This window comes from Podarcis bocagei (genome assembly GCF_964188305.1).
Source record: "Podarcis bocagei genome assembly, chromosome: 10".
Classification (NCBI taxonomy): Eukaryota; Metazoa; Chordata; class Lepidosauria; order Squamata; family Lacertidae; genus Podarcis; species Podarcis bocagei.
The window spans coordinates 11,725,295-11,749,562 of record NC_138135.1 but is presented as its reverse complement, the minus strand read 5'-3'; the positions used below and the strand labels follow the sequence as shown (position 1 = coordinate 11,749,562).

At 48.0% G+C, this 24,268-nt stretch overlaps 1 protein-coding gene across 1 annotated transcript in view; it reads right to left on the bottom strand.

The window, feature by feature from the left end:
• Positions 1-581: 581 nt before the first annotated feature.
• LOC308596892 (store-operated calcium entry regulator STIMATE-like) overlaps positions 582-24,268 on the bottom strand; it is a gene marked incomplete at its 5' end in the record, with an annotated part of 43,594 nt that continues 19,907 nt past the window's right edge. Inside the window, 4 exons of the mRNA XM_081212196.1 lie at positions 582-1,136; positions 7,132-7,248; positions 11,831-11,914; positions 14,516-14,628. Of these exons, the coding sequence (XP_081068322.1) occupies positions 1,020-1,136; positions 7,132-7,248; positions 11,831-11,914; positions 14,516-14,628 (431 nt within the window). The 3' untranslated portion in view covers positions 582-1,019. The remainder of the gene's footprint in view (positions 1,137-7,131; positions 7,249-11,830; positions 11,915-14,515; positions 14,629-24,268) is intronic.

Here is a 24,268-nt window from a genome sequence, read left to right as displayed (position 1 = left end):
CCCTCTTTCTAAAAGAAAAAAGGCATGATCTGCTTTTCTCCCCTGGGCAATTCGGCTCCAGGGACCACGCATTCGCTCCATAAGACGCAAGACATTTGCCCTTACTTTTTAGGAGGAAAAAAGTGCATCTTATGGAGCGAAAAATACGGTACTTAGCAGCATCCAGCCAGCCCCTGACAGGTACCTGGCATGGAAAACTAGAAGATGTCGCCCTCTTATTACAGAGATTCTGAAACCATCCTGCCATTGGGAATGGGTGGATTTTGCGTACAGAACCCAACATGAAGAAAAAGCTTCTCCTGAGGTTTACTGGTTATGGAACAGTTTCCACTCAGGAACAATCCAGCTTGAATAACCAGCAACCAAACACTCAGAATAGACTCCCCTCAAGAGACGATTCAAAGGACAAGCATGGCTTCCAAATACGAGGAAAGTTTAAATATCAGATATTTATTACACTTCTTATAATAAAAGCGTAAAAAAGCAACAACAGTTGAGTCGAGATTAGTCCTCAGGCTTTGTGTTTTCAAAATAGAGTTTTGCAACCTGATTATTTTTTTTACGAGTGATCTGTGTGCAGATTTACGAGTGATCTGTACAGTTTGCGTGCCAGAAGAGTCTGCTCCAGAAATACAATCTTGATTCTTTCAAGGATGCCGTGTTACCATTCGGACCCAAACAAAATCTGCCACCAGCTGGCCAGCCAGAATCAAGTCAATCCACTTCGTCTCATTTGCATGAGCACAGCATGTAACCAACAATGTAATCTTCTGTCGATCAAACACCTGACACCATACTCCCGAGAAAAGGCCAGGAATGATGGAGAATCCCATGCGCATTATCACTTTTGGACGCAATGGGATGGCGCCACCTTGTGATCCTCATTTAAATGCATAATTGCCACAGACACTCCACTTCCCCGGAAAACCAAAGATGGGCGCATCATTTATGAAGCATCCTTATTGAAGGTCTCTCAGTTGCTACTGTCCTCTCCTTTCAGCTCAGCTCGTAATCCCCATTTAAACCGAAACCGGGTGGTCCAATGGTCTTGTCGTCAAATTCACTCGGAGGAGAGATCCTGACTGTTCCTGGTCACTTGCAGAATGGTCAAAATCCACAGCCGGACACAGCAGCACCTGCAAAACCAAGGCAGAAAACCAAGATGCCAACTTAATTCTTATTTCATTTATATAGTGCCTTTTTTAAATCGTAACGGGTCACAGTGTATTGCACATTTTAAATCAGGGAATGTTTCAATGGGGTTGTCTTATTGTGTATCTTAATTAATGCTTCATATTTTTAATGTTTGTATAACGTAGCCCATCTAGGAGAAGGAAGACCCTGATCCTAAACTGTTGCAGCCACACTCATTTGTGAGAAAGGCTTTGGGAGTAAAGCCTGAGGAACAATCTATACTCGCTGCCTTGTGGGACAATTTTGGGAGAAGAAAATCCTAAGGAGTAAACCCTACCTACACAGATCAGATTAAAAACTTTAAAATATTCAATTTAATTTTTTTTATTTACCTACCGTTTGTTATAATAAAACCTTTAAGCGACTAACAAAAAAACCACCATTAAAATAATCAATAAGAGACTGTTAAAAACAGGAATTTAAAATATAACAGTAAGCTTAGTAAAGGTAAAGGCAAAGGGACCTCTGACCATTAGGTCCAGTCGTGGCCGACTCTGGGGTTGTGACGCTCATCTCACTTTATTGGCTGAGGGAGCCGGCGTACAGGTTCCGGGTCATGTGCCCAGCATGACCAAGCCGCTTCTGGTGAACCAGAGCAGCGCACGGAAACACCGTTTACCTTCCCGCTGGAGCGATACCTATTTATCTACTTGCACTTTGACGTGCTTTCGAACTGCTAGGTTGGCAGGAGCAGGGACCGAGCAAGGGGAGCTCATCCCGTCGCAGGGATTCGAACCGCCAACCTTCTGATCAGCAAACCCTAGGCTTTGTGGTTTAACCCACAGCGCCACCCGCGTCCCTTAACAGTAAGCTTAAAACAAATTAAAACACATGCCGAACAAATTTGATCACCACACTGACCCACCCATGGCCATCAAAAACAGATGGATAGTTCTGTAATTCTGATGCTGTTGCAGAAAGATTCAGCTTAATGGCATTCCCTGCATTGCCCCAATTTATTTAACCATTGTACAATCCTATACACGTCTATTCAGAAGCAAGTCCCATTGAGTTCAACAGGGGTTTTACTTGCAAGGTGCACAGGACTGTTTAGAGAACGTAATGCAAACATTCAGCAGAGTGCCTTGAAAGCTCACCCCCGGAAAAACAGGGTAGTTAACAATGTACCAACAGCTCTTCTTGGCTCCAGCACAAATGACTGTTTGTTCCATTCTTGTCTACCTCCCAAAGTTGCACGTTCATTTGCAGAAAACGGAACAATAGGATCTGCCCGTGTTTTAGTTACTGTTAAGGCTGGAATCGGCAGGAAGGCCGAGGGTGGGGGTGGGGAGGAGGCAGCCCCTATGATGACCAGAAAGCTAAAGAGGAAATCCAAATACAGTGAACATCCTCCCATGAAGGAGGAAGTGGGAGAGGATGGCAAACACCACAGTATGTGATGCCTAAAGTCGTAAGGGGAAAAAAAGCCTTGCAGAATCAGGCCAGTGACCTACCCATTTCTCACAGTGGCCAAGCAGACACTCTAAGGCAGGGTTCAACAAACTTTTTTAGCAGGGGGCCGGTCCACTGTCCCTGTGGGGGGCTGGACTATATTTTGGAGGAGGGGGATGAACGAATTCCTATGCCCCACAAATAACCCATTTTAAATAAAAGGACACATTCTACTCATGTAAAAACACACAGATTCCCAGACCGTCCGCAGGCTGGATTGAGAAGGCGATTGGGCTGGATCCGGCCCCCGGGCCTTAGTTTGCCTACCCATGCTCTAAGGGGAAGAATGGAAGCAGGATCCGAGCTTAACAGTTCGCTCCTGGCTTGCAATTTCCAGCAATTGCCATTCAGAGGCGACAGTAAATACAAAATGTAGCCATGAATTTGCCAAAAGATAAAGGTAAAGGGACCCCTGACCATTAGGTCCAGTCGTGGCCAACTCTGGGGTTGCGGCGCTCATCTCGCTTTATTGGCCGAGGAAGCCGGCGTACAGCTTCCGGGTCATGTGGCCAGCATGACTAAGCCACTTCTGGCGAATCAGAGCAGTGCACAGAAATGCCGTTTACCTTCCCGCCGGAGCGGTACCTATTTATCTATTTGCGCTGGTGTGCTTTCGAACTGCTAGGTTGGCAGGAGCTGGGACAGAGCAACGTGAGCTTACCCCGTCGCGGGGATTCGAACTGCCGACCTTCTGATCAGGAAGTCCTAGGCTCTGTGGTTTAGACCACAGCACCACCCGCATCCCTTTGATGAATTTGCCTATTCCTCTTTAAAGCCGTCCAAGGTGGTGGGCATCCCTTGGGAGTGAGTTCCACTGTTTAACTATATGCTGTGTGAATAATTGTTTCCCCCTTCTGTCTGCCCTAAGTCTTGTCAAGCCAGTCTGTCAGTCCCCCTTTCCCAAGGAATTCTGGGAAATGGAGCACTGTGAGGGGAAACGGGGTCTCAGCACCCTTATCAAGCTACACCTCCCAGGATCCTCTGGGGGAAAGACGTGACGCAGAGGTTCTCAACCTGTGGGTCCTCAGATGTTGTTGGACTACAACTCCCATCATCCCTGAGCTCTGGCCTTGCTAGCTAGGGGTGATGGGAGTTGTACTCCAACAACATCTGGGGACCCACAGGTTGAGAAAGGCTGGTTTAAAGCAATATAATACTCCTGTCCTCCTAGTGGCACAGCAATAAAAGGGCTTGCACATTTACAAAGCTAAGCAGGGTCTAGGGTGGTTTCAAACTGGGTGGGGGACTGAGTGTTGAGATTCTGGCATTGCAGGGGGTAGGACTAGATGACCCTGAGGAAGGCCACCTCAGGGCTGCTAACACAGTGATTTGTTTTCACCTGTGGAGACATACTCCATTGTCTCTTGAGAAAGATGGGTGCAAAAAACCCACTCAATATTATTATTATTATTATTATTATTATTATTATTATTATTATTATTATTATTATTATACTCGAGTTTCTAAAGGTACGATTTCTAGGCAGGTTTTGCGCATTTCTCCTTCCAGAATGGGCAGCAAGCCTGACATTTATTTCCTTGCGAAGGAAAGCAAAGGAAATGCTTCTCTCGACTTCCTTTTTTAAAAGTAGCAATTATGGAGCTCAGGCAGGACTGCATGAATATTTGGTCTGCTTCTATTCAAGACTTGCAGGAACTGTATACTTGCCCCCTCTGCAGAACTCTGCACTGCGAAGAATGGAGAGCTTTATTTCAAAGATAGGACCTGAAATCTAAGTGGGGTGGATAGCAATTGGCGCCTGCTTGCAGCCAGACCTGATCAGTGCGGATAAAGCTCTTGAGGTACTTGACCAGAAGTGAAGCCAGGAATACAGGTAAAAAAATAAAAGTCTCTACTGTACATCTCTTTGAGGAGGAGAAACTGAAGGGAAATCTGTTCCAAGTATTTTCAGCTGAGTGAGCAAAGGAGAACTATGATTAAGATCGACCTCAACCAATCCTTCACGTTCCAGAGGGTCCACTTGCACCCTGCTATAACTAAAATTTTTGCGGCTGTTGTTTGTTTTAAACTGTTTTTAAGCAGCGGTTCTCAACCTGTGGGTCCCCAGATGTTGTTGGACTACAACTCCCATCATCCCTGATGTTATGTACTGAGTTGAATAGGATCCAAAAGGCAGCAGTCTGATTGGTCCTAGAACAATAGGATTCAGAATGCAGCAGTCTGATTGGTCCTAGAACAATAGGATTCAGAATGCAGCAGTCTGATTGGGCCACAGGAGCCACCCAATCCAGCTCCAGGTGGAAGTGAATCTGCAACCAGATTGGCCTACAGGTGAATCCCGGAATTAGCCAATCACGTGGGGCCCATTGTGTAAATAATGTATATAAAGCAGACATTCTGGGGGAACTTCCATTCCTCCTCACTACTTTGAGCTGAATAATGAGCATGAAATCCACTCTCGACTCCAAGTATATTTCACCTGAGCTCTGGCCTTGCTAGCTAAGGGTGATGGGAGTTGTAGTTCAACAACATCTGGGGAACCCCCAGGTTGAGAAAGGCTGGTTTTTAAGGCTCAATTTTTAATTGTTGCAAGCTGCCCTGGACAGAGTGAAGGTCTCTCTATACAGTAGACAGAGGCAGAGAGCCAACCACTGTCTACTGCAACTAGGAGGTCTCCTCCTCTTCCTTCCAGCTAGAATTTGTACATTGCCAAAGACCTGAATTTTCAATACAAAAACACGCAGTCCCTGGAAACCGACAGGAGTGAGGTTAAACGACACAGACAACGATCAACTACCCTCGTTATGCCCTTTGACCATAATGCATATGCAAACAGAGACATGGGATGCCACAAACACAACCTCCCCAGGGGGCCAAGTTGTGTTAGCAAAGGCCGAGAACAAAGACCTGCCGGGAAAATATTATGGATCTTTTCCTTTGAACTTGCAACGAAGGTCGTGGAGGACACTGAGCCGAGAGGAAGAGCTTCCTTGCCTGCTTTTGGGAACAACAGGAAGATTTCCAAAATGGTCAAAGGCCTGGAAACGATGCCTTATGAGGAACGGCTAAGGGAGCTGGGCATGTTTAGCCTGGAGAAGAGGAGGTTAAAGGGTGATATGATAGCCATGTTCAAACATATAAAAGGATGTCACATAGAGGAGGGAGAAAGGTTGTTTTCTGCTGCTCCAGAGAAGCGGACACGGAGCAATGGATCCAAACTACAAGAAAGAAGATTCCACCTAAACATTAGGAAGAACTTCCTGACAGTAAGAGCTGTTCGACAGTGGAATTTGCTGCCAAGGAGTGTGGTGGAGTCTCCTGCTTTGGAGGTCTTTAAGCAGAGGCTTGACAACCATATGTCAGGACTGCTCTGATGATGTTTCCTGCTTGGCAGGGGGTTGGACTCAATGGCCCTTGTGGTCTCTTCCAACTCTATGATTCTATGATTCTATTCTATGATTTCGACCCGCCTGGTTAGTGTCCATTGCCTGCATTGAGTGTTCCAATGTGGGGTGGGGATTTCCCCCCACTTTTCTTAAGATGGGTATTTCTTCTTTGCACCAACTCAGTGAGTCACCGCTGCTCATTTTGTGGCGGAAAATTGAGAACTACACAAGAACTTCTATTTCATCCTTTGCCAACCAGATGCCCTGCAGAAGTTCTGGAACAGGGGGGAGTACAGGGACCAGGAGTTGTACTTCAAAATATCTGGAGGTTTTACTAGGATTTTAAATGATGTTTGGCTTGTGCTGGATAGCGGAGCAATGCCCGTTTTTTGAACCTTGTGCTTGATGCACACAAAATCAGCTGGACTTTCTTTTCCTTTTAGAAAATCTTTTCCTTTTACAAAGGTAAAGGGACCCCTGACCATTAGGTCCAGTCGTGACCAACTCTGGGGTTGCAGCGCTCATCTCGCTTTATTGGCCGAGGGAGCCGGCATACAGCTTCCGGGTTATGTGGCCAGCATGACTAAGCCACTTCTGGCGAACCAGAGCAGCGCACGGAAACGCCGTTTACCGTCCCGCTGGAGTGGTACCTATTTATCTATTTGCACTTTGACCTGCTTTCGAACCGCTAGGTTGGCAGGAGCAGGGACCGAGCAACGGGAGCTCACCCCGTCGCGGGGATTCGAACCGCCGACCTTCTGATCGGCAAGTCCTAGGCTCTGTGGTTTAACCCACAGTGCCACCTGCGTCCCTCTTTTCCTTTTAGCTTCTTTTTAAAAGAAAAGAGAAAGGGCAAGAGGGAGCATTTAACGCTGTGAAAATGTTGGGGAAATCCTCAGAAGGACTTCGGCAAACAGGACGGCCACTATCCCAGAGGACAGAACCTCCGCACTGTGCACAACCAGTTATTCAAAAGACATCTCAGGCGACATTTGCATCACACATTTAAAGCAGTGTCATGCCAGTTTTTGTAAGACATCTTGACTCCCAGTTCTCTGGGGGAAAGGCGGAATAAAAATGATAATAAAAAGGTAACAGAATTAAGGGACGAACAATTTGATGGGTTTTCTGTTCTCACCTGGTATTCTTCATCCCGCAAAGCTCGTGAGATTTCCATCACTCCACTGATTTCAAAGCTTTCTTTCTGTTTGTGCTTCTTCATGATCAAGCTGTCCACTACCCAGAACATAACAGCCTTAAAAAGAGAGAAAAACAAAGGGGGGAACTATTAATACAGTCATACCTTGGTTTTCAAACAGCTTAGTTCGCGAACGTTTTGGCTCCTGAACACCTGAAATGAGTGTTCTGGTTTGCGAATGTTCTTTGGAACCTGAACCTTCTGCAGTTTCTGATTGGCAGCAGGAGCCTCCTGCAGCCAATCAGAAGCCACCCTTTGGTTTCCGAATGTTTTGGAAGTCGAACGGACTTCCGGAACAGATTCCGTTCAACTTCCGAGGTACAACTGTACTTGATGAACAGAGGGGCAGACATTAGGTTCTGTACTTCCAGGGCGGAAAACCTGAAATTCTTCGCAGGAGATAGGTATATTTTGTTGCTGCTGTTGTTCAGTTTTGGGTCCCCACTAAAATGTAAGGAAGATTCCATGTCAGTACAGTGGTACCTCAGGTTACAGATGCTTCAGGTTACAGACTCCACTAACCCAGAAATAGTACCTCGGGTTAGGAACTTTGCTTCAGGATGAGAACAGAAATCGTGCTCTGGCAGTGCAGCGGCAGCAGGAGGCCCCATTAGCTAAAGTGGTACCTCAGGTTAAGAACAGTTTCAGGATAAGAACGGACCTCCAGAATGAATTATCGTATTTTTCGCTCTATAAGATGCACCAGACCATAAGATGCACCTAGTTTTTGGAGGAGGAAAACAAGAAAAAAAATATTCTGAATCTCAGAAGCCAGAACAGCAAGAGGGATAGCTGTGCAGCCTGCATTCACTCCATAAGACGCACACACATTTCCCCTTACTTTTTAGGAGGGGAAAAGTGAGTCTTATAGAGCAAAAAATACGGTAAGTTCTTAACCCGAGATACCACTGTCCAAAAAAAAAAAAAAAAAACCGCAAGAAAAGAACAACCAGCACCCAGACACATAAAACAAAAGCCAGCGTTTTGGAGGGTGGAGCAAATCCATTCATGGTTCCCTGGCAGGACTTCAAGGAACTCCTTTACAAAAAACAAAAGTTAAGAGTGACTGATCAGAAACAAAGCCATCCAGTGTTTCTTCTAAGCATTTGAACCGAACGCTCTCCTGCCACAGGGCTCTGACATCAGAGACATACCGCTGTAACAGGGGCATAGGGTAGGGGGTGCCAGAGGGGCTGTGGCCCCGGGCACAGATTTTTTAGGTGGCGTGAAGCGGGCACCCTCATGCAGGCGCCCCCCAGCACTGCACAGCCTGGCGCTACTCTTCAGGCATTGGTGGAACCAACGCTCGCGGAAAGGAGCCCCAGGCCGTGCTGTGCTGGGGGCCTGGTGTGGGGGCACCTGCTTTGCGCCTGCCAAGTGCTGCATCGGCTGCCCAGCGGGCAGCAGGGGGCACAGCATGTGGTTGTCGCTGTCCCCAAGCGGAATTGCAAGGCTCAATTCTGGGGAAGCTGGCGCGAGAAGGGCGAGACAGCCGTGCCGATCGGGGCTGGTGTGGCCTTGATGGGGGCTGGGCAGGCAAGATGGGCTCTGTTTGTGCCCTACCCCTGGCATGGGATGCGCACACACACGCACACACAACCGCACACACAACCGCTCCACCGCTGCACTGTAAACTAAGAGACTATTATTTCTTGTGAACTGTAACGTCAGCACAAATACCGAGGGTAGAGGTAAAACCGAGTTTTGGTCAAGAAAACAGCTGCAACGCACTCAACTTATATGATCCCAAAACGCTTCGTTGCAAAATAATGACTGCCTCAGTGTGGAAAATGATAGCAAGAAATTAATTTATAATGAGCTCACATAGTAACACTACATGCCAAATCTTTATATGCCCCTCCCCGGCTGATGGCTTCCTACTGCTCTGCCAGTTTTAACAGCAGATGAAAAGATTTCCCATAAATGCTCTACGTTTTCTTCTTTTAAACAACAACCACCGTACGATTTGTCATTTGATAGAACAAGCTGGGGTGCAGATAGCAGCTTCCTGGTTTTTTTTACTAGCATGTTTTTATAGCTCCGGTCCAATCCCCATTAAAAATAATTCTGCTCTGTCAGATATGCAAAAAAGCCAGCACCCTTAAACCAGATACCGTGGTACCTCTGGTTACATACGCTTCAGGTTACATACGCTTCAGGTTACAGACTCCACTAACCCAGAAATAGTGCTTCAGGTTAAGAACTTTGCTTCAGGATGAGAGCAGAAATTGTGCTCCGGTGGTGCCAGGAGGCCCAATTAGCTAAAGTGGTGCTTCAGGTTAAGAACAGTTTCAGGTTAAGTACGGACCTCCGGAACGAATTAAGTACTTAACCCGAGGTACCACTGTACCGTCATCACTACTTGTGCTTGTATTATATATCCTTTAGATTTTTGCAGACATGCAAAATGCCTGTTATTTTCCAAACTCTTATTGAAGAGAATTTGAGAATGCAACTTTCTGGTTTTGTTGCCTTGCCAAGAGGTCTCCGGATTACGGAATCCGTGGGTTCTGGTCAGTCTCCTCCCACCTCTTTCCCCCAGGCCTCAGAGCAAAAAGAGAGGGGTATTTGTTCCTCTTCATCAGGGGCAGACAATTAAAGGGCAAATCTTTTTAATGCTGCATTGAGCTTCCAACCTCAGCGTCAGCTTCCCAGCTTCAGAAAGAGCCAATTGCCATTGCTCTGTAGCGGAGAGCCTGTTTTATATGCAGAAGATATTGATTGCTGGCACCTCCAGGTATGGCTGAGAGCCCTGTCCGAAATCCCGGACAGCTATTGCCAGTCAGCATAGCCAATACTGACCTAAATTGACCCACGGTCTCCACTCAGCATAAAGAGGGTTTCCTATGTCATCATGAACCAGTAGATCACCAGTGTTGAAGCAATGATTCTTCAACATCAGTTCTGTTGGACTGGTCATGTTGTGCGGATGCCTGATGATCGTCTCCCAAATCAACTACTCCATTCCAAACTTTAAAATGGAAAGTGTAATGCTGGTGGTCAACAAAAGAGGTTTAAAGACTATCTCAAGGCAAAGCTAAAAAAAATGTAGTATAAACACTGGCAACTGGGAAACACTGGCCTGCAAGCTCCAGTTGGAGAGCAGCCTTTGCCAAAGGTGTCATGGGCTTTGAAGACACTCAAACTCAGGACGCAAGGGAGAAACGTGCTAGGAGGAAGGCACGCTTGGTAAATCCACACTGTGATCAGCTCCCACCTGGAAACCAATGTCCCCACTGTGGAAGGACATGTGGATCCAGAATTGACCTCCACAGTCACTTACGGACTCATTGTTAAAACCGTGTTTATGGAAGACAATCTTACTCGGCTACGAAGGATTGCCGAAGAAGAAGAATCAATAATGGACAAATCTGTCAATTTCAGTCTCTCTCTGTTTCTCATGTTCGTCTTTAACGCTCAGTTCTCCATCTCAGTTTGTGGAAATTTTATTTTTTTAACGTCTGCACAAAAATGCACCAGCACTTTTATCTGTAAGCCCCTTTTGAGTCCTGCCAGGGAAAAAGGCAGGGTATAAATAAATATAGTTTACATTTATATTTATTTAGTGCTAATTTATCCCTCACATTTTTATAAACAGTTTGCCCTAGTAGACGCAGAGCTGTAGCTAGGTGATCTTGCGCCCCTGGCAGAAAACGTCCAGATTGCGCCCCCCAGCCAAGAAAAATAGGGGGAAATGCCCCCCCATGCATGTCATATAAAGACCCTCTATTAAAAACCTTTTCTTATGAGGCAATAATCAATATTTTTTATTTATAAACATACTTATGGGCATATTCTAGCCGATTTTGCACCCTGCCCTCACCTGCACCCATGGCAGGGGCCTTCCTCGCCACCCCTTAGCTATGGCCCTGAGTGGACGTATTTTTGCAAAGCAATTTCACCAACTATAATGCACTTCCATTACACTGTTTTGCACAGATCTATGGATTTCTAATGCACACTTTGACCCAGGGCATGTACTTAATCTAGAATCATAGAATCATAGAGTTGGAAGAGACCACAAGGGCCATCGAGTCCAACCCCCTGCCAAGCAGGAAACACCATAAGAGCACTCCTGACATATGGTTGTCAAGCCTCTGCTTAAAGACCTCCACAGAAGGAGACTCCACCATACTCCTTGGCAGCAAATTCCACTGTCAAACAGGTCTTACTGTCAGGAAGTTCTTCCTAATGTTTAGGTGGAATCTTCTTTCTTGTAGTTTGGATCCATTGCTCCGTGTCCGCTTCTCTGGAGCAGCAGAAAACAACCTTTCTCCCTCCTCTATGTGACATCCTTTTATATATTTGAACATGGCTATCATCATCTAGGCATTACGTGCTTGAAGAGAGCAAGTTCTGAAGGACGACTATGTCTCAGCACACTTCCCCACCCCCAGCAAGTTTGAATTAGGTATGTGTGCCTTTAAATATAACAGAATCAAATTTCTCCCCGATTCATGCCTCCAGTCCACCTGGCTTTCCTCAGAGCCTAGCCACCACCTCATATTTCCAAAGGCTGAGGTCTTCCTCCACATCAGTATTTTACAAGGTGAAAATCCACCCCCCTCCCCCAGCTGCTTCAAGATTGCAGCGTCAAAACAGACATAAAGCTCAAGATTTCCTCCCAGAAGTTACTCACGTTGACTATAAAAGGGACCACAAGCATCACCAACACCAGCTCCAGCTGTGGATCAGGAATGTAGTTCAGAAGAATCTCTTGAAGCTGGAGAAGGCATAAAATACCACACAACCTTCAAAGAGATTAAATGCATCTTGCATCCTTACTAAACAAGGTCTGGTCCATGTGATCCCCTTCAGATGTTAGGTAGGACTACAAATCCCGTCATCCCTGCCTACACTATCTAGAGAGGAAAGGATACTGTCAGAGCTGCTTCAAGATCCTAGCTCACAGAGGATCACGCTAGCCAGTGGTCATTAAGTAAAAGTCTTTATTGAATTACAGTTTCCATTCTCACGCTGCTGTCTGCAACTCTACGTCTACTAGCTAGATCGGCGAGGCTCCGTCTGAGTCTCCGCCCCGTGCGCACCAACTTAATATCCTAGCCTTGCTCCACCTTTTCCTCCTGACTGTCCTCCTCTGGGTCCCTCTACCCCCCGGGGCTTCTTCCTTCCGGGATTCTTCTGACGCTGACCCGGACCCTTCTGCCTCCTTGCGCCGGGCTTTAGGACCTGGTTCCCTTTCGGGGCTGCTCACTGCGCCGCCTTCCTCTGCATTTGAACTTGGCGCGCGCGCCCAACCTTCCACTTTCCTCTTAACCGTTTCTTCGCTCCCCGATGGAGGTGTGGCCACTCCTGACTCCTGCCCTCCCTCCTGTGGTGAGCTGCCAGCGCTTCCCCCCTGGCTCCTTTCCTCTTCCCTGCTTCCTGGCGGTGACGCTGGTCCCGATTTCCAGCTGCTCCCCCCTGAGTCTCCTCTGGCTCTATCTTCCTGGGGTGCCTCTCTAGATTCCCCCCTTGCCCTGGCCACTGGTGCTCCTTTCTGTGAATCCTCTGATTCACTGGAAAGACTGGGAGATCTCGGGTCGTCGTCATCACTCATCCTTTCCTCTGTCTCCTCCCCTTCGCTCTCTGTTTCCTCCCTTGCCCGTGCCTCTGCACCTAAACCCCTGACAGATACGTTTGCAGTTGAGGAAATTCGCAAATGTGCCCTTGCCAAGTCTGAAAACGTTACAACTGGCTTCGCGCAGAGTTGGCGAGTTTCAAGCCCAGCAGTTCAGGAAATCTAGAAACCCAAGTTGTTCGCGATTTTTCTTTCGTCTCACAATGATCTACAGATTTTTAAACTGCAGCCACGCATTACACTCAGCCGTCCCCAGCCCACTTGGGAATGCGTTTGCAACAATGTGCGAATCAGGGATGTGGTGTAGTGGTTAAGAGCGGTAGTCTCGTAATCTGGGGAACCGGGTTCGCGTCTCTGCTCCTCCACATGCAGCTGCTGGGTGACCTTGGGCCAGTCACACTTCTTTGAAGTCTCTCAGCCCCACTCACCTCACAGAGTGTTTGTTGTGGGGGAGGAAGGGAAAGGAGAATGTTAGCCGCTTTGAGACTCCTTAAAGGGAGTGAAAGGCGGGATATCAGATCCAAACTACTATTCTTCTTCTTCTTCTTCTTCTTCTTCTTCTTCTTCTTCTTCTTCATGGTGGTTAAAGGTAAAGGGACCCCTTGACCATTAGGTCCAGTCGCAGACGACTCTGGGGTTGCGGCGCTCATCTCGCTTTATTGGCCGAGGGAGCCGGCGTACAGCTTCCAGGTCATGTGGCCAGCATGACTATGCCGCTTCTGGCGAACCAGAGCAGCGCATGGAAACACCGTTTACCTTCCCGCCAGAGTGGTGCCTATTTATCTACTTGCACTTTGATGTGCTTTCTAACTACTAGGTTGGCAGGAGCAGGGACCGAGCAACAGGAGCTCACCCCATCGCGGGGATTCGAACCACCGACCTTCTGATCGGCAAGCCCTAGGCTCTGTGGTTTAACTCACAGCGCCACCCGCATTCCTATAGTTTTCCCTATTCCTTCCTTGCGAGCAGATCCACAGGTTGAAAACAAACCCAGGGCTTCAGGTGTCTCGTCTGTTGCTCAAAGGAAAGCATCACAAAGCTTATACCCAGAACAAACTTAGTTGGTCTCTAAGGTGCTACTGGACAGGTGGTTTTTTTTTGGTGTTTTTTTACAAAATCACCCATTAGCCATGCATAAAAATATGGGCGACTCCCAAGAAGTATCTCTAGAGCAGGGGTCAGCAAACTTTTTCAGCAGGGGCCGGTCCACTGTCCCTCAGTGGGGGGCCAGACTATATTTTGGGGGGGAAATGAACAAATTCCTGTGCCCCACAAATAACCCAGAGATGCATTTTAAATAAAAGCACACATTCTATTCATGTAAAAACACACTGATTCCCAGACTGCCCATGGGCCGGATTGAGAAGGCGATTGGGCCGGATCCAGCCCCCGGGCCTTAGTTTGCCTATCCATGCTCTAGACTAAGGCTACCCATGCTCTAGACTAACAGTATCATACCGCTTTAAGCAGTTAGGGCTGGGAATTCTGGGAACTGTAGTTTCAGAAGGCTGCTGAGAGTTGGTTTGGAGACCCCCTCTTCCCCTTACAGACCTACAATACCCAGAGTTCCCTAGAAAGAGGGATTGTTTGTTTTGCCACTCAGAACACTGCAGCTCCCTTATCCGATGATAGTTCCCAGGATTCTTTGGGGGAAAGCTTTGGGACGGCTTGTTCCCCTCCCTGTCCTCAGGCCAAGCCTTTTCTGCCTCCTCTTTTGGAATAGTTAACATACACCTTTCTTACCTTCGTCCAGCCAGGAATGAGCAAGACAAGGCCAACTGTCGTCTTCTCAAAGACCATAATCAACAGGTAGAGGATGCATTGTCCGATCCAAGCAGCTGCTTGTGGAGGATCACCTGGAAGAAAACAAAACGATGGAGGTGAACCCCAAGTCCGTGGGCCTATAAAAGAATAGGCAAAGCTGACAAGGAAGCCAATCACCCAACAGCACTCAACAACCACCAGCTGCTTTTTCTTTTACACTGATGCATATCTGCAAGACAACAGAGAGCCGTTGTAGTACAGTGGTTAGAGTGTTGGACTAGGACCTGGTAGATAAAGATAAAGGGACCCCTGACCATTAGGTCCAGTCGCGGACGACTCTGGGGTTGCGGCACTCATCTCGCTTTATTGGCCGAGGGAGCCGGCGTACAGCTTCCGGGTCATGTGGCCAGCATGACTAAGCCACTTCTGGCGAACCAGAGCAGTGCACGGAAACGCCGTTTACCTTCCCGCTGGAGCGGTACCTATTTATCTACTTGCACTTTGACGTGCTTTCGAACTGCTAGGTTGGCAGGAGCTGGGACAGAGCAACGGGAGGTCACCCCATCGCGGGGATTCGAACCACCAACCTTCTGATCGGCAAGCCCTAGGCTCTGTGGTTTAACCCACAGCGCCACCCGTGTCTCTTAGGACCTGGTAGACCAGGGTTCAAATCCCCACTCAGTTCACTGGGTACACTTGGGCCCAGACACTTACTCTCAGTCTAAACTGCCTCACAGGGCTGTTGTGAGAATAAAGTGGGGAGGAGGAGGACTATTAAGTGTCAGGGACAGGGCAGAGGAGGAATGGTGGAGACCGCTGCCCCCCAGCCTGAACCTTCCAGAGAAGAAGACAACAGTTCAGAATTATAACAGGGGTTTTTGAGGGAGGTCACAGTTCAGAGGCAGATGAGGGGGAAAGCTGGGAAATAATGGGAGGAGGAGGAGGAAGAGGAGAGAAGAAGAGTTTGGATTTTATATCCCGCTTTATCACTACCCGAAGGAGTCTCAAAGCGGCTCACATTCTCCTTTCCCTTCCTCCCCCATGACAAACACTCTGTGAGGTGAGTGAGGCTGAGAGACTTCAGAGAAGTGTGACTGGCCCAAGGTCACCCAGCAGCTGCATGTGGAGGAGCGGGGAATCGAACACGGTTCACCAGATTACGAGTCTACTGCTCTCAACCACTACCACCACACTGGTGGAGAAGGAGGAAGAGGAAGAGGAAGCACCAGTGGGGCGACAGCTGACGGACACAGTGTCTTTAGAAAGCATTCCAGACCAGCCCCCTCTCCCAGCACCCAGGAAGCCTTGAAAGCAGGAGAGCAAAAAGCTCAAAGGCAGAGGGCACTTTTCAGCACCCATAGAGATGGTGAATGAGGAAGTGCAAGAGACACCATCAAAATCTTAGAGAGATTCTGGGCCCTTGGAGAGCCTCCTGTCTTGAGGATCTGAAACACCAGAAGCTGTGAGGGTTTGCTGGCATGTAACCAGCCACCCTTAATTATGTAGGCAGGACGAGTGAGAAGAACATTGTAAGCAGCAAGAAATGAGAATTTATTCAGTCATTCTGAAATGACTGTGTTATGAAGAAAAGCATTCAACCTCGTTCAAAAGAAAATCCAGATGTTCTCTTGCGGGGATAAAAAGACGGTTGCTACATTTCCAAAAGTTACGTAAGATTTAGAAGCAACCCAGTGGCTCACTGACGTCAACTCTTTGCACAAAGAGCAGATTCTGGAGAGTCAGTGCACTGGTGTGGAGACTAGCGCTGCAGAGACTTGGGTCCAAGTGGGTGCCGAGTTTTGTGCGAGAAGCCGTGCGCCCTCCTTGCCCTATTTTGCTTTGTGAGAGAAAGAAGACAGTGCCCTTGTGTGCTTCAGAGCACAATTCAAAGTGTTGGTGCTGACCTTTAAAGCCCGTAATTGCTTCTGCCCTGTCTACCTGAAGGAGCGTCTCCACCTCCATCATCCAGCCTGGACACTGAGGCATAGCTGTCAACGTTTCCCTTTTTAAAGGGAAATTCCTTTATTCCGAATAGGATTCCGCACAAGAAAAGGGAAAAGTTGACAGCTATGAATTATACACCTTCCGGGCACAATTCAAAGTGTTGGTGCTGACCTTTAAAGCCCTAAATGGCCTCAGACCTGTATACCTGAAAGAGCATCTCCACCCCCATAATTCTGCCCGGACACTGAGGTCCAGCACCAAGGGCCTTCTGGCGGTTCCCTTGCTGCGAGAAGTGAAGCTACGGGGAACCAGGCCGAGGGCCTTCTCGGTAGCGGCACCCTCTCTATGGAACGCCCTCCCGTCAGATGCCATAACTATATAACCCTTAGAAGACATCTGGTACAGTGGTACCTCAGGTTACATACGCTTCAGGTTACAGACTCTGCTAACCCAGAGTTAAGAACTTTGCTTCAGGATGAGAACAGAAATTGTGCTCTGGCGGCACGGCAGCAGCGGGTGGCCCCATTAGCTAAAGTGGCGCTTCAGGTTAAGAACAGTTTCAGGTTAAGAACGGACCTCTGGAACGAATTAAGTACTTAACCCGTGGTACCACTGTATAGGGAAGTTCTTAATGTTTGAGGTTTTATTATGTTTTATGTGTGATGGAAGCTGCCCAGAGTGGTTGGGGCAACCCGGTCAGATGGATGCGGTTCAAATAATATTATTGTTATTGTATCTGGCCCCGCCCATTATCTCCCCCCCAATAAATTTTTATTGTTTTCTTTACATATTCTTTCTTTCCATACATTCATCAATATATCAACCTTTTCGCTCTGCCGAGCTGTGACCTCTCTCCCTCCCTCCCTCCAGTTGATATCCCTTATCACGTTCTTTTCACGTATTTTATCTTCACATCTTATCTGTTTTACATTGTAGGAGTTACTTCAATCCTGCTAGTGTTTTTAAGTTTTTGCAGCTGTCCTTTAAATACTCAATAAATTTACTCCAATTGTCCTGGAATCTCTGGTCATCCTGGTTCCAAATCCTTCCGGTCAGTTTGGCTAGTTCCGCATAGACTGTCATTTTCAACTCCGCAATGGTAGGAACTTCTTGTGATTTCCAGTTGGAAATTGGCCTCACCCATGATCAGCGAGTGGCCCTCAGAACATTGCCCAGAAGGTTAATGTGGCCCTCAGGCTGAAAAAAGGTTCCCTGCCGCTGAATGATGTAATGACATTAACATCATTCAGGCATTGCACAAAACATAGACAGAGGCTCAAATGGTCAGGGTCATGGGCAAAAAAACCCCCTTGTCTTCCATGGCCGTGAGAGAGAACAAATGGATTGTTTCCTTTCTGCACTTGAACTCTGCTTCTCTTGAGCTCGTAATCTACTCCCTGCGCAGTGACCCTTGAGGAAGAAAAGGTTAGCTAACAGGAAAAAAAGAAAGACAGACAAACCCACAACAAAACTACAGGGGCCTTTAAACATCTCGCAGCTGTTCCAACGCCACTAAACATTTCCAGATGCAATGTCAAGCTCGGGTGCAAATGATGTGCTGTGTAAATTAAAAAAACCAGCATAGCTGCCCACCTGCTACTGCCAACTGGGATGGGAAAAGCACCGCAGATACAACCAAGTTCTCTCTCTGCTTGCAACCACATAAAACAAGTTTTGCACCCCTCAAAACGGTCAGTTATTCACTGCGGCATCAGCGCAAAGAACAGATGTCCCCAAAGATCTGAACACTGGAAGAGAAGGGGGGTAATGAAGATTTAGAGGCACGAAGACATCTGCAAAATATTTTCTTGCGAAAAAGAAGAGGGTTGCAAATGAAGTGTTTATGGGAGAATTTATAGGCCAGGGTCCAGAAGAAATGGGGAGAATTAGTTTGCATGCCTGGGGGAGCTCTGGTTTTCTGTTTCTCCAATCCCAGTCCTGCTGTCCTCCCTTCCCAGTGCAGGGTATGGTGTTGGGGATCTAGGGCGGACCCCCAAACTGTTTGTGTGATGTGCCAGTGGGGGGGGGGGTGTTATTCCAGGGCAATTGAAAATCCCACAAGACTGGAGGCCTTTGTGTTTGGCTAGGGGTGGAGAATAATGTCTGGGCTGCCTTTTTAAGCACATTGACCTAATTACGACCTCCTGGACTAACGATACCTGGGCCGGAACAAATTACCCTTTGGATTCTGCACATTTTGCAAAATAGTTGTTTTTATTTATTTTTTAAAGGGCCAAAATACATTTTAAAAACCACTGCATTTTAGGATGAAATACGTCAAGACCATGGGTAGGCAAACTAAGGCCCAGGGACCAGATCCGGCCCAATCGCCTTCTCAATCCAGCCCACAGACGGTCCGGGAATCAGCATGAGTAGAATGTGTGCTTTTATTTAAAATGCACCTCTGGGTTATTTGCAGTGGCGTAGCGTGGGGGGTGCCAGGGGTGCCGGCCGCACCGGGCGCAACATCTGGGGGGGGCGCTCGCCGCCTCCGGAGTCGCCGAAGAGCCTCGGGCGCAGGCTATAGCAGAGCCCCATGTCTCGGGAAGGAGGAAGCCCCGGCCATAGGCGCTGCCCCCAGGTGGTGCAGCAGGAGCCAGGCGGCGAAGGGGAGCCAAGGGGAGCCCGGGGGAGCGGAGGCGCTGCGGGGACACGGCTCGGGAGCTGCCGCTGAGGAGCCAGAGCATCATCCCCGGGAGGAGAGGAGGAGCGGCGGCGGCGGCTGCTGCTGCTACTACTGCAAAGCAGGGAGAGAAGGAGGCGGCGGCGGCGGCAGGGAGCCGGGCAGGGAAGTTGCTGCTGGGGATGAAGAGGCGGCGGCGGCGGGAGGCGGACTTCTCTCCCTCTCTGGTGCTGCTGCTGTGAGGCGCTTGCCAGCCCACCGGCCCCTCCTGAGCGGGATATGGGTGGGCGGACGGGGTGGGTGGGGGAGAGGCGCCGGGCCAGCCTCGTGCCCTGACAGGAGCCGCCGCTGCGCCCGCGGGCGCCCTTGACGCGGCGCCCCTCATGCCGCCTCGAGAGGCGTTGGGGGGCAGCGAGACTCCGCCGGGCCCCGCCCCTCACTCCGCGCTCGGCTTCAGGGCTGTCTTGCGAGGGGGCGGCGGGAAAAGGCTCTGAGGAGAACCTCGCTGGCTGTCCCGCCGCGTCGCTTTTCCTCACGTCGTTTTTCCATTCCCTTGAGGGGATGGGGAGGTGAAGGGAGCCCGCACGTGGTGAGTCGTCGGTGGAGGTAGAGAAACCACGCACATTAGATATTCATAATAATAATAATAATAATGCTTTGAAATTTAAGACTCCCCCCCCCAAGGAAAAGGCACTTTCTTGCCCTGCCCGTGGACCAGGAGGTCGTGGCGGGCGAGGCCTTCAGCAGCGGGGCCCTTATTTGCGCTGCCAGCCTGACCTTCACCCTCTTACATATAGAGAGGAAAGGAGACGCGGAGGTGCAAAGGCTTACGGGGCAGAAGTAAGCCCCGCTGAGTTCATCAGGGGTGCCAACGTGAATACAGTATGATATTGGGGGGGGGAGGCAAGTAAACCCCGCCCTGCATAGTTGATCACATTGGCAATGCCCATCAACTGGGGGACTGGCCCCCTCAAATGTTTTATTGGGGGGCCTGAAGCAGTGGCATAGCATGGGGGTGCAGGGGGGGCCGGGCGCAACATCTTGGGGGGGGGGCGCTCGCACTCAAGTGCTAAAATCCACGGGTTAGGGGGCGCAAATTACTTGCCTTGCCCCGGGTGCTGACAACCCACGCTACGCCACTGGTTATTTGTGGGGCACAGGAATTTGTTCATTTTTTCCCCTTCAAAATATAGTCCGGCCCACCACAAGGTCTGAGGGACAGTGGACTGGCCCCCTGCTGAAAAAGTTTGCTGACCCCTGGTCAAGACAGACAGACAGAAAGAGCTTTTTACTACAGATATTTTGGAATAAATATACATTCCCTTGCCCCCCCATCTTTCTTTTAAATCTTAGGTGGGTTCTTTTTCTTTTTGAATTGTTTGGTTGCGTACTTTTCCGGTCTGTATTTCTGTTTTTTATTTGCATCTGGGTTTGTAGAGCCAATATTCTTTCATCCATCTCTTCATAAACATAAGGGCTAGAAACCTGTTTCCTGTATGTCTGTATTATATGTGGAAAGAATGAAAGCTGACATCCTCAGGAAGCTGAGTTACGTTCTGCGCTTATAAGTGCTTCTGACACTCCTAAGGAATTGTAGCACATTCTACAAAACATCCCTAGTCAGTGCCAATAGTCGAAGTGTCTATTTACAAAAATAGAAATATGTCACAGCGATGCACACTAAATAGGCAAAAACCGCCCACAAGTTATGATTCACTTGAACCTTTTCTTGGCTCCTCTTCCAAATGCAATGCCTAAAAAGGAACGTGCACAAAAGGCTCAAAAACCCAACAAACCCACGTACCTTAAAACACATACAACAACGATAGCAGAAAACGGTAAGACCTGCAAGAAAAATTGCTGTTGATAACTGTTTTGTTATCCAAGCTGATGGAGCAACTAAAATTCACCTTAAATGACCAACAAGTTTATTATGCCACAAGTGTAAGGAAACTACACTTTCTGAGTTCTTCAGAGCACATCCCCTAATACTATGGTTCCCCCATGGACCACATGAAAATTGCTGAGGGTCTTAGCGGACCACTTCATAATTCTTCCGTTCACTGTAGCACCTGTAATGTGCTGTGCTAGATGATGCATGATTTTTAATTACTGTATATTTTTCCAGACACACTGCAGGAAACCTGGATGATGCTCACAGGCCACAGTTTAGGAACTGCTGCCCCCAATGAACTTGCTGCCTTTTAAGGCACCACAAGGTTTTTGTTGTTGTTGTTTAGTTGTTTAGTCGTGTCCGACCCCATGGACCAGAGCACGCCAGGCACTTCTGTCTTCCACTGCCTCCCGCAGTTTGGTCAAACTCATGCTGGTAGCTTCGAGAACACTATCCAACCATCTCGTCCTCTGTCGTCCCCTTCTCCTTGTGCCCTCCATCTTTCTCAACATCAGGGTCTTTTCAAGGGAGTCTTCTCTTCTCATGAGGTGGCCAAAGTTTGTCCTTCCAGTGAGCACTCAGGGCTGATTTCCTTCAGAATGGAGAGGTTGGATCTTCTTGCAGTCCATGGGACTCTCAAGGGTCTCCTCCAGCACCATCATTCAAAAGCATCAATTCTTCGGCGATCGGCCTTCTTTATGGTCCAGCTTTCACTTCCATACATCACTACTGGGAAAACCATAGCTTTAACTATACAGACCTTTGTTGGCAAGGTGATGTCTCTGCTTTTTAAAATGCTGTCTAGGTTTGTCATTGCTTTTCTCCCAAGAAGCAGGCGTCTTTTAATTTCATGTCTGCTTTCACCACCTGCAGTGATCATGGAGCCCAAGAAAGTAAAATCTCTCACTGCCTCCATTTCTTCCCCTTCTATTTGCCAGGAGGTGATGGGACCAGTGGCCATGATCTTCGTTTTTTTGATCTTGAGCTTCAGACCATATTTTGCACTCACCTCTTTCATCCTCAATAAAAGATTCTTTAATTCCTCCTCACTTTCTGCATTATTATTTATCCGCTTCTGCTGTAGCAGGCGATCACAGCTTCCCCTCTGGAAATTAGTAACTGAAAACATTTTGACCTGCCAGTAAAAATGCAGCCAAAGGCCTGTTGGGGGCTTTGCTTGCCCAAGCCCCCCACTCAGGAACAAATGCGTGCATTAGCAATGACAAATTTGGAAAATACTGAGAAAGCCGAGCAGAGTTATCGGCCCCTAGACAGCAAACCATATGAGTTTTAGCCAGGTCAATCAGCAAACTGCTCCGTAGTTTCTTCTGCACTTAGCAGGAGGAGAAACTGATTCAGCAACTCATTTCCAAGCAGGGCTGTCTGTATTCTATAGATATCTTACGCTATTATTATTATTATTATTTAAATGCACTGAGCGCTGCTTGAAACGGGAATGGCTGGCCCGTGTAAAAATGCGGCCCATCCCGTTCCTTGAGTTATGCTGCGAGGAAGCAGACTGTTTCTGGCAGAGACTGAAAAAGAAGCTGAGACGAAACCGCATGTTTTTCAAAGTCAAGTCCGAGCCAGCCCCCAAAATATCATCTCTCCCCAAAGGCTGCCCATGCATCAAGTGGAAAGGAGGAGGAGACAGAGGCAAGGCAGGAAAAGGGTTTGTTTAGCACTCGGGCCTGCCTAAGAAACAAGGGCTGCTGCTTTTAGACTTTGGAGAAGCGAAATCCAATGGCATCTGTAAGAGAAATGATGGAAAAGTCACTGGACCATCTTCCTAGTTCATCCCTGTTGTTCAGTGCCAAGGGGCCGGACAGAGAAGAAGCAGGATGCTCCACTACCAATGGCCGTGTCCGCACTAAACCTTCGCACAACTTTTACTGAGATGGCAACAAGTGGAAGATCTCTGGGACAACATGAGCGAAACACTTTTTGAGCCATTAAAGGTGTGTTTATGCAGTTTTAAAAAATTGGGAAAAGATATATAATGAGTTGAAGAAAATGTTTAAAATGACATTTCTTAAAAAACCAGAAGCATTTTTGTTAGGGATTGTAGGACAAGACCTGCCAAGGACTACAAAGAATTTATTTATGTATGCAACAACAGCGGCAAGAGTCTTGATAGCACAAGGATGGAAGAATGAGGAAACACCGACAAAAGAACAGTGGCAAGAGAAATTGACAAACTACGCAGAATTGGCTAAACTGACTGTCAGGGAACTGACATCGGAGCTAGAGGCAGGGAGAGAGGCAGCTCATCAGCTGGGGAAGCAAATCGGCGCAACACCAGAGATAAAGGGGGGCAGATGGGGGAATCGGCGAGAGGGCTCCAGGACTCTTCACTGGACACCAGCGGGGAGAGCACGGGTCCTCCGCTACCCACGCCCACCCTGCGCAGAAGACTTCCGCGCAGGGAGAGTAGGAGGAGACTTGGCGTCAAACAACTTTTATGTTGGAAAAGGTTTAAGAAACGCCCACTGACGGATTCTGCTAGCGACTGAGGCAGCCACGAAGTGAAGGGCTGTCCAGACAGAAAGGTTTAACCAGGCAACATAGCCAGGAGAGGCGGCAACTTATGCACGAGCAACCCATACTCATGACACTGAAATACCAACTGCGAGGCAAGGACAACTGTGACTTTAAAGAAGAAAGGGAACTTTTCACAAACTATTTAAAAAGAACAAAATGAACTGGACTCCTTGGTAGGTTTTGAATAAACATACACAAATTTATTGATTGATAACATGGTGAACAGATAATGTAAGGACTTGTATAATTTTATAATACAGTGGTGCCCCGCAAGACGAATGCCTCGCAAGACGGAAAACTCGCTAGACGAAAGTGTTTTCCGTTTTGGAGGTGCTTCGCAAAACGAATTTCCTATGGGCTTGCTTCGCAAGACGACAATGTCTTGCGAGTTCCTGCTGGGGTTTTTTCCTCCCCCCCCCTTTTCTAAGCCGCTAAGCCGCTTATCAGCTGATCCGATTAGCAGATAAGACGCTAAAAGCGCTAATAGCGCTAATCCGCTAATCCTTCAATGGGCTTGCTTTGCAAGACGAAAAAACCGCTAGACGAAGAGAATCACAGAACGGATTCTTTTCGTCTTGCGAGGCACCACTGTATGCAGAGAATAATATGTGCTGAGAAATCAGAGAGAGGAGCTGAGGGAAGTCTTTCGGGGAGGGGAGGGAGGGTTTGAGGGGAAAGGGGGAAAGAATAAATATGATACGTTTTGATATGTTGTTATGTTGAAAATGCT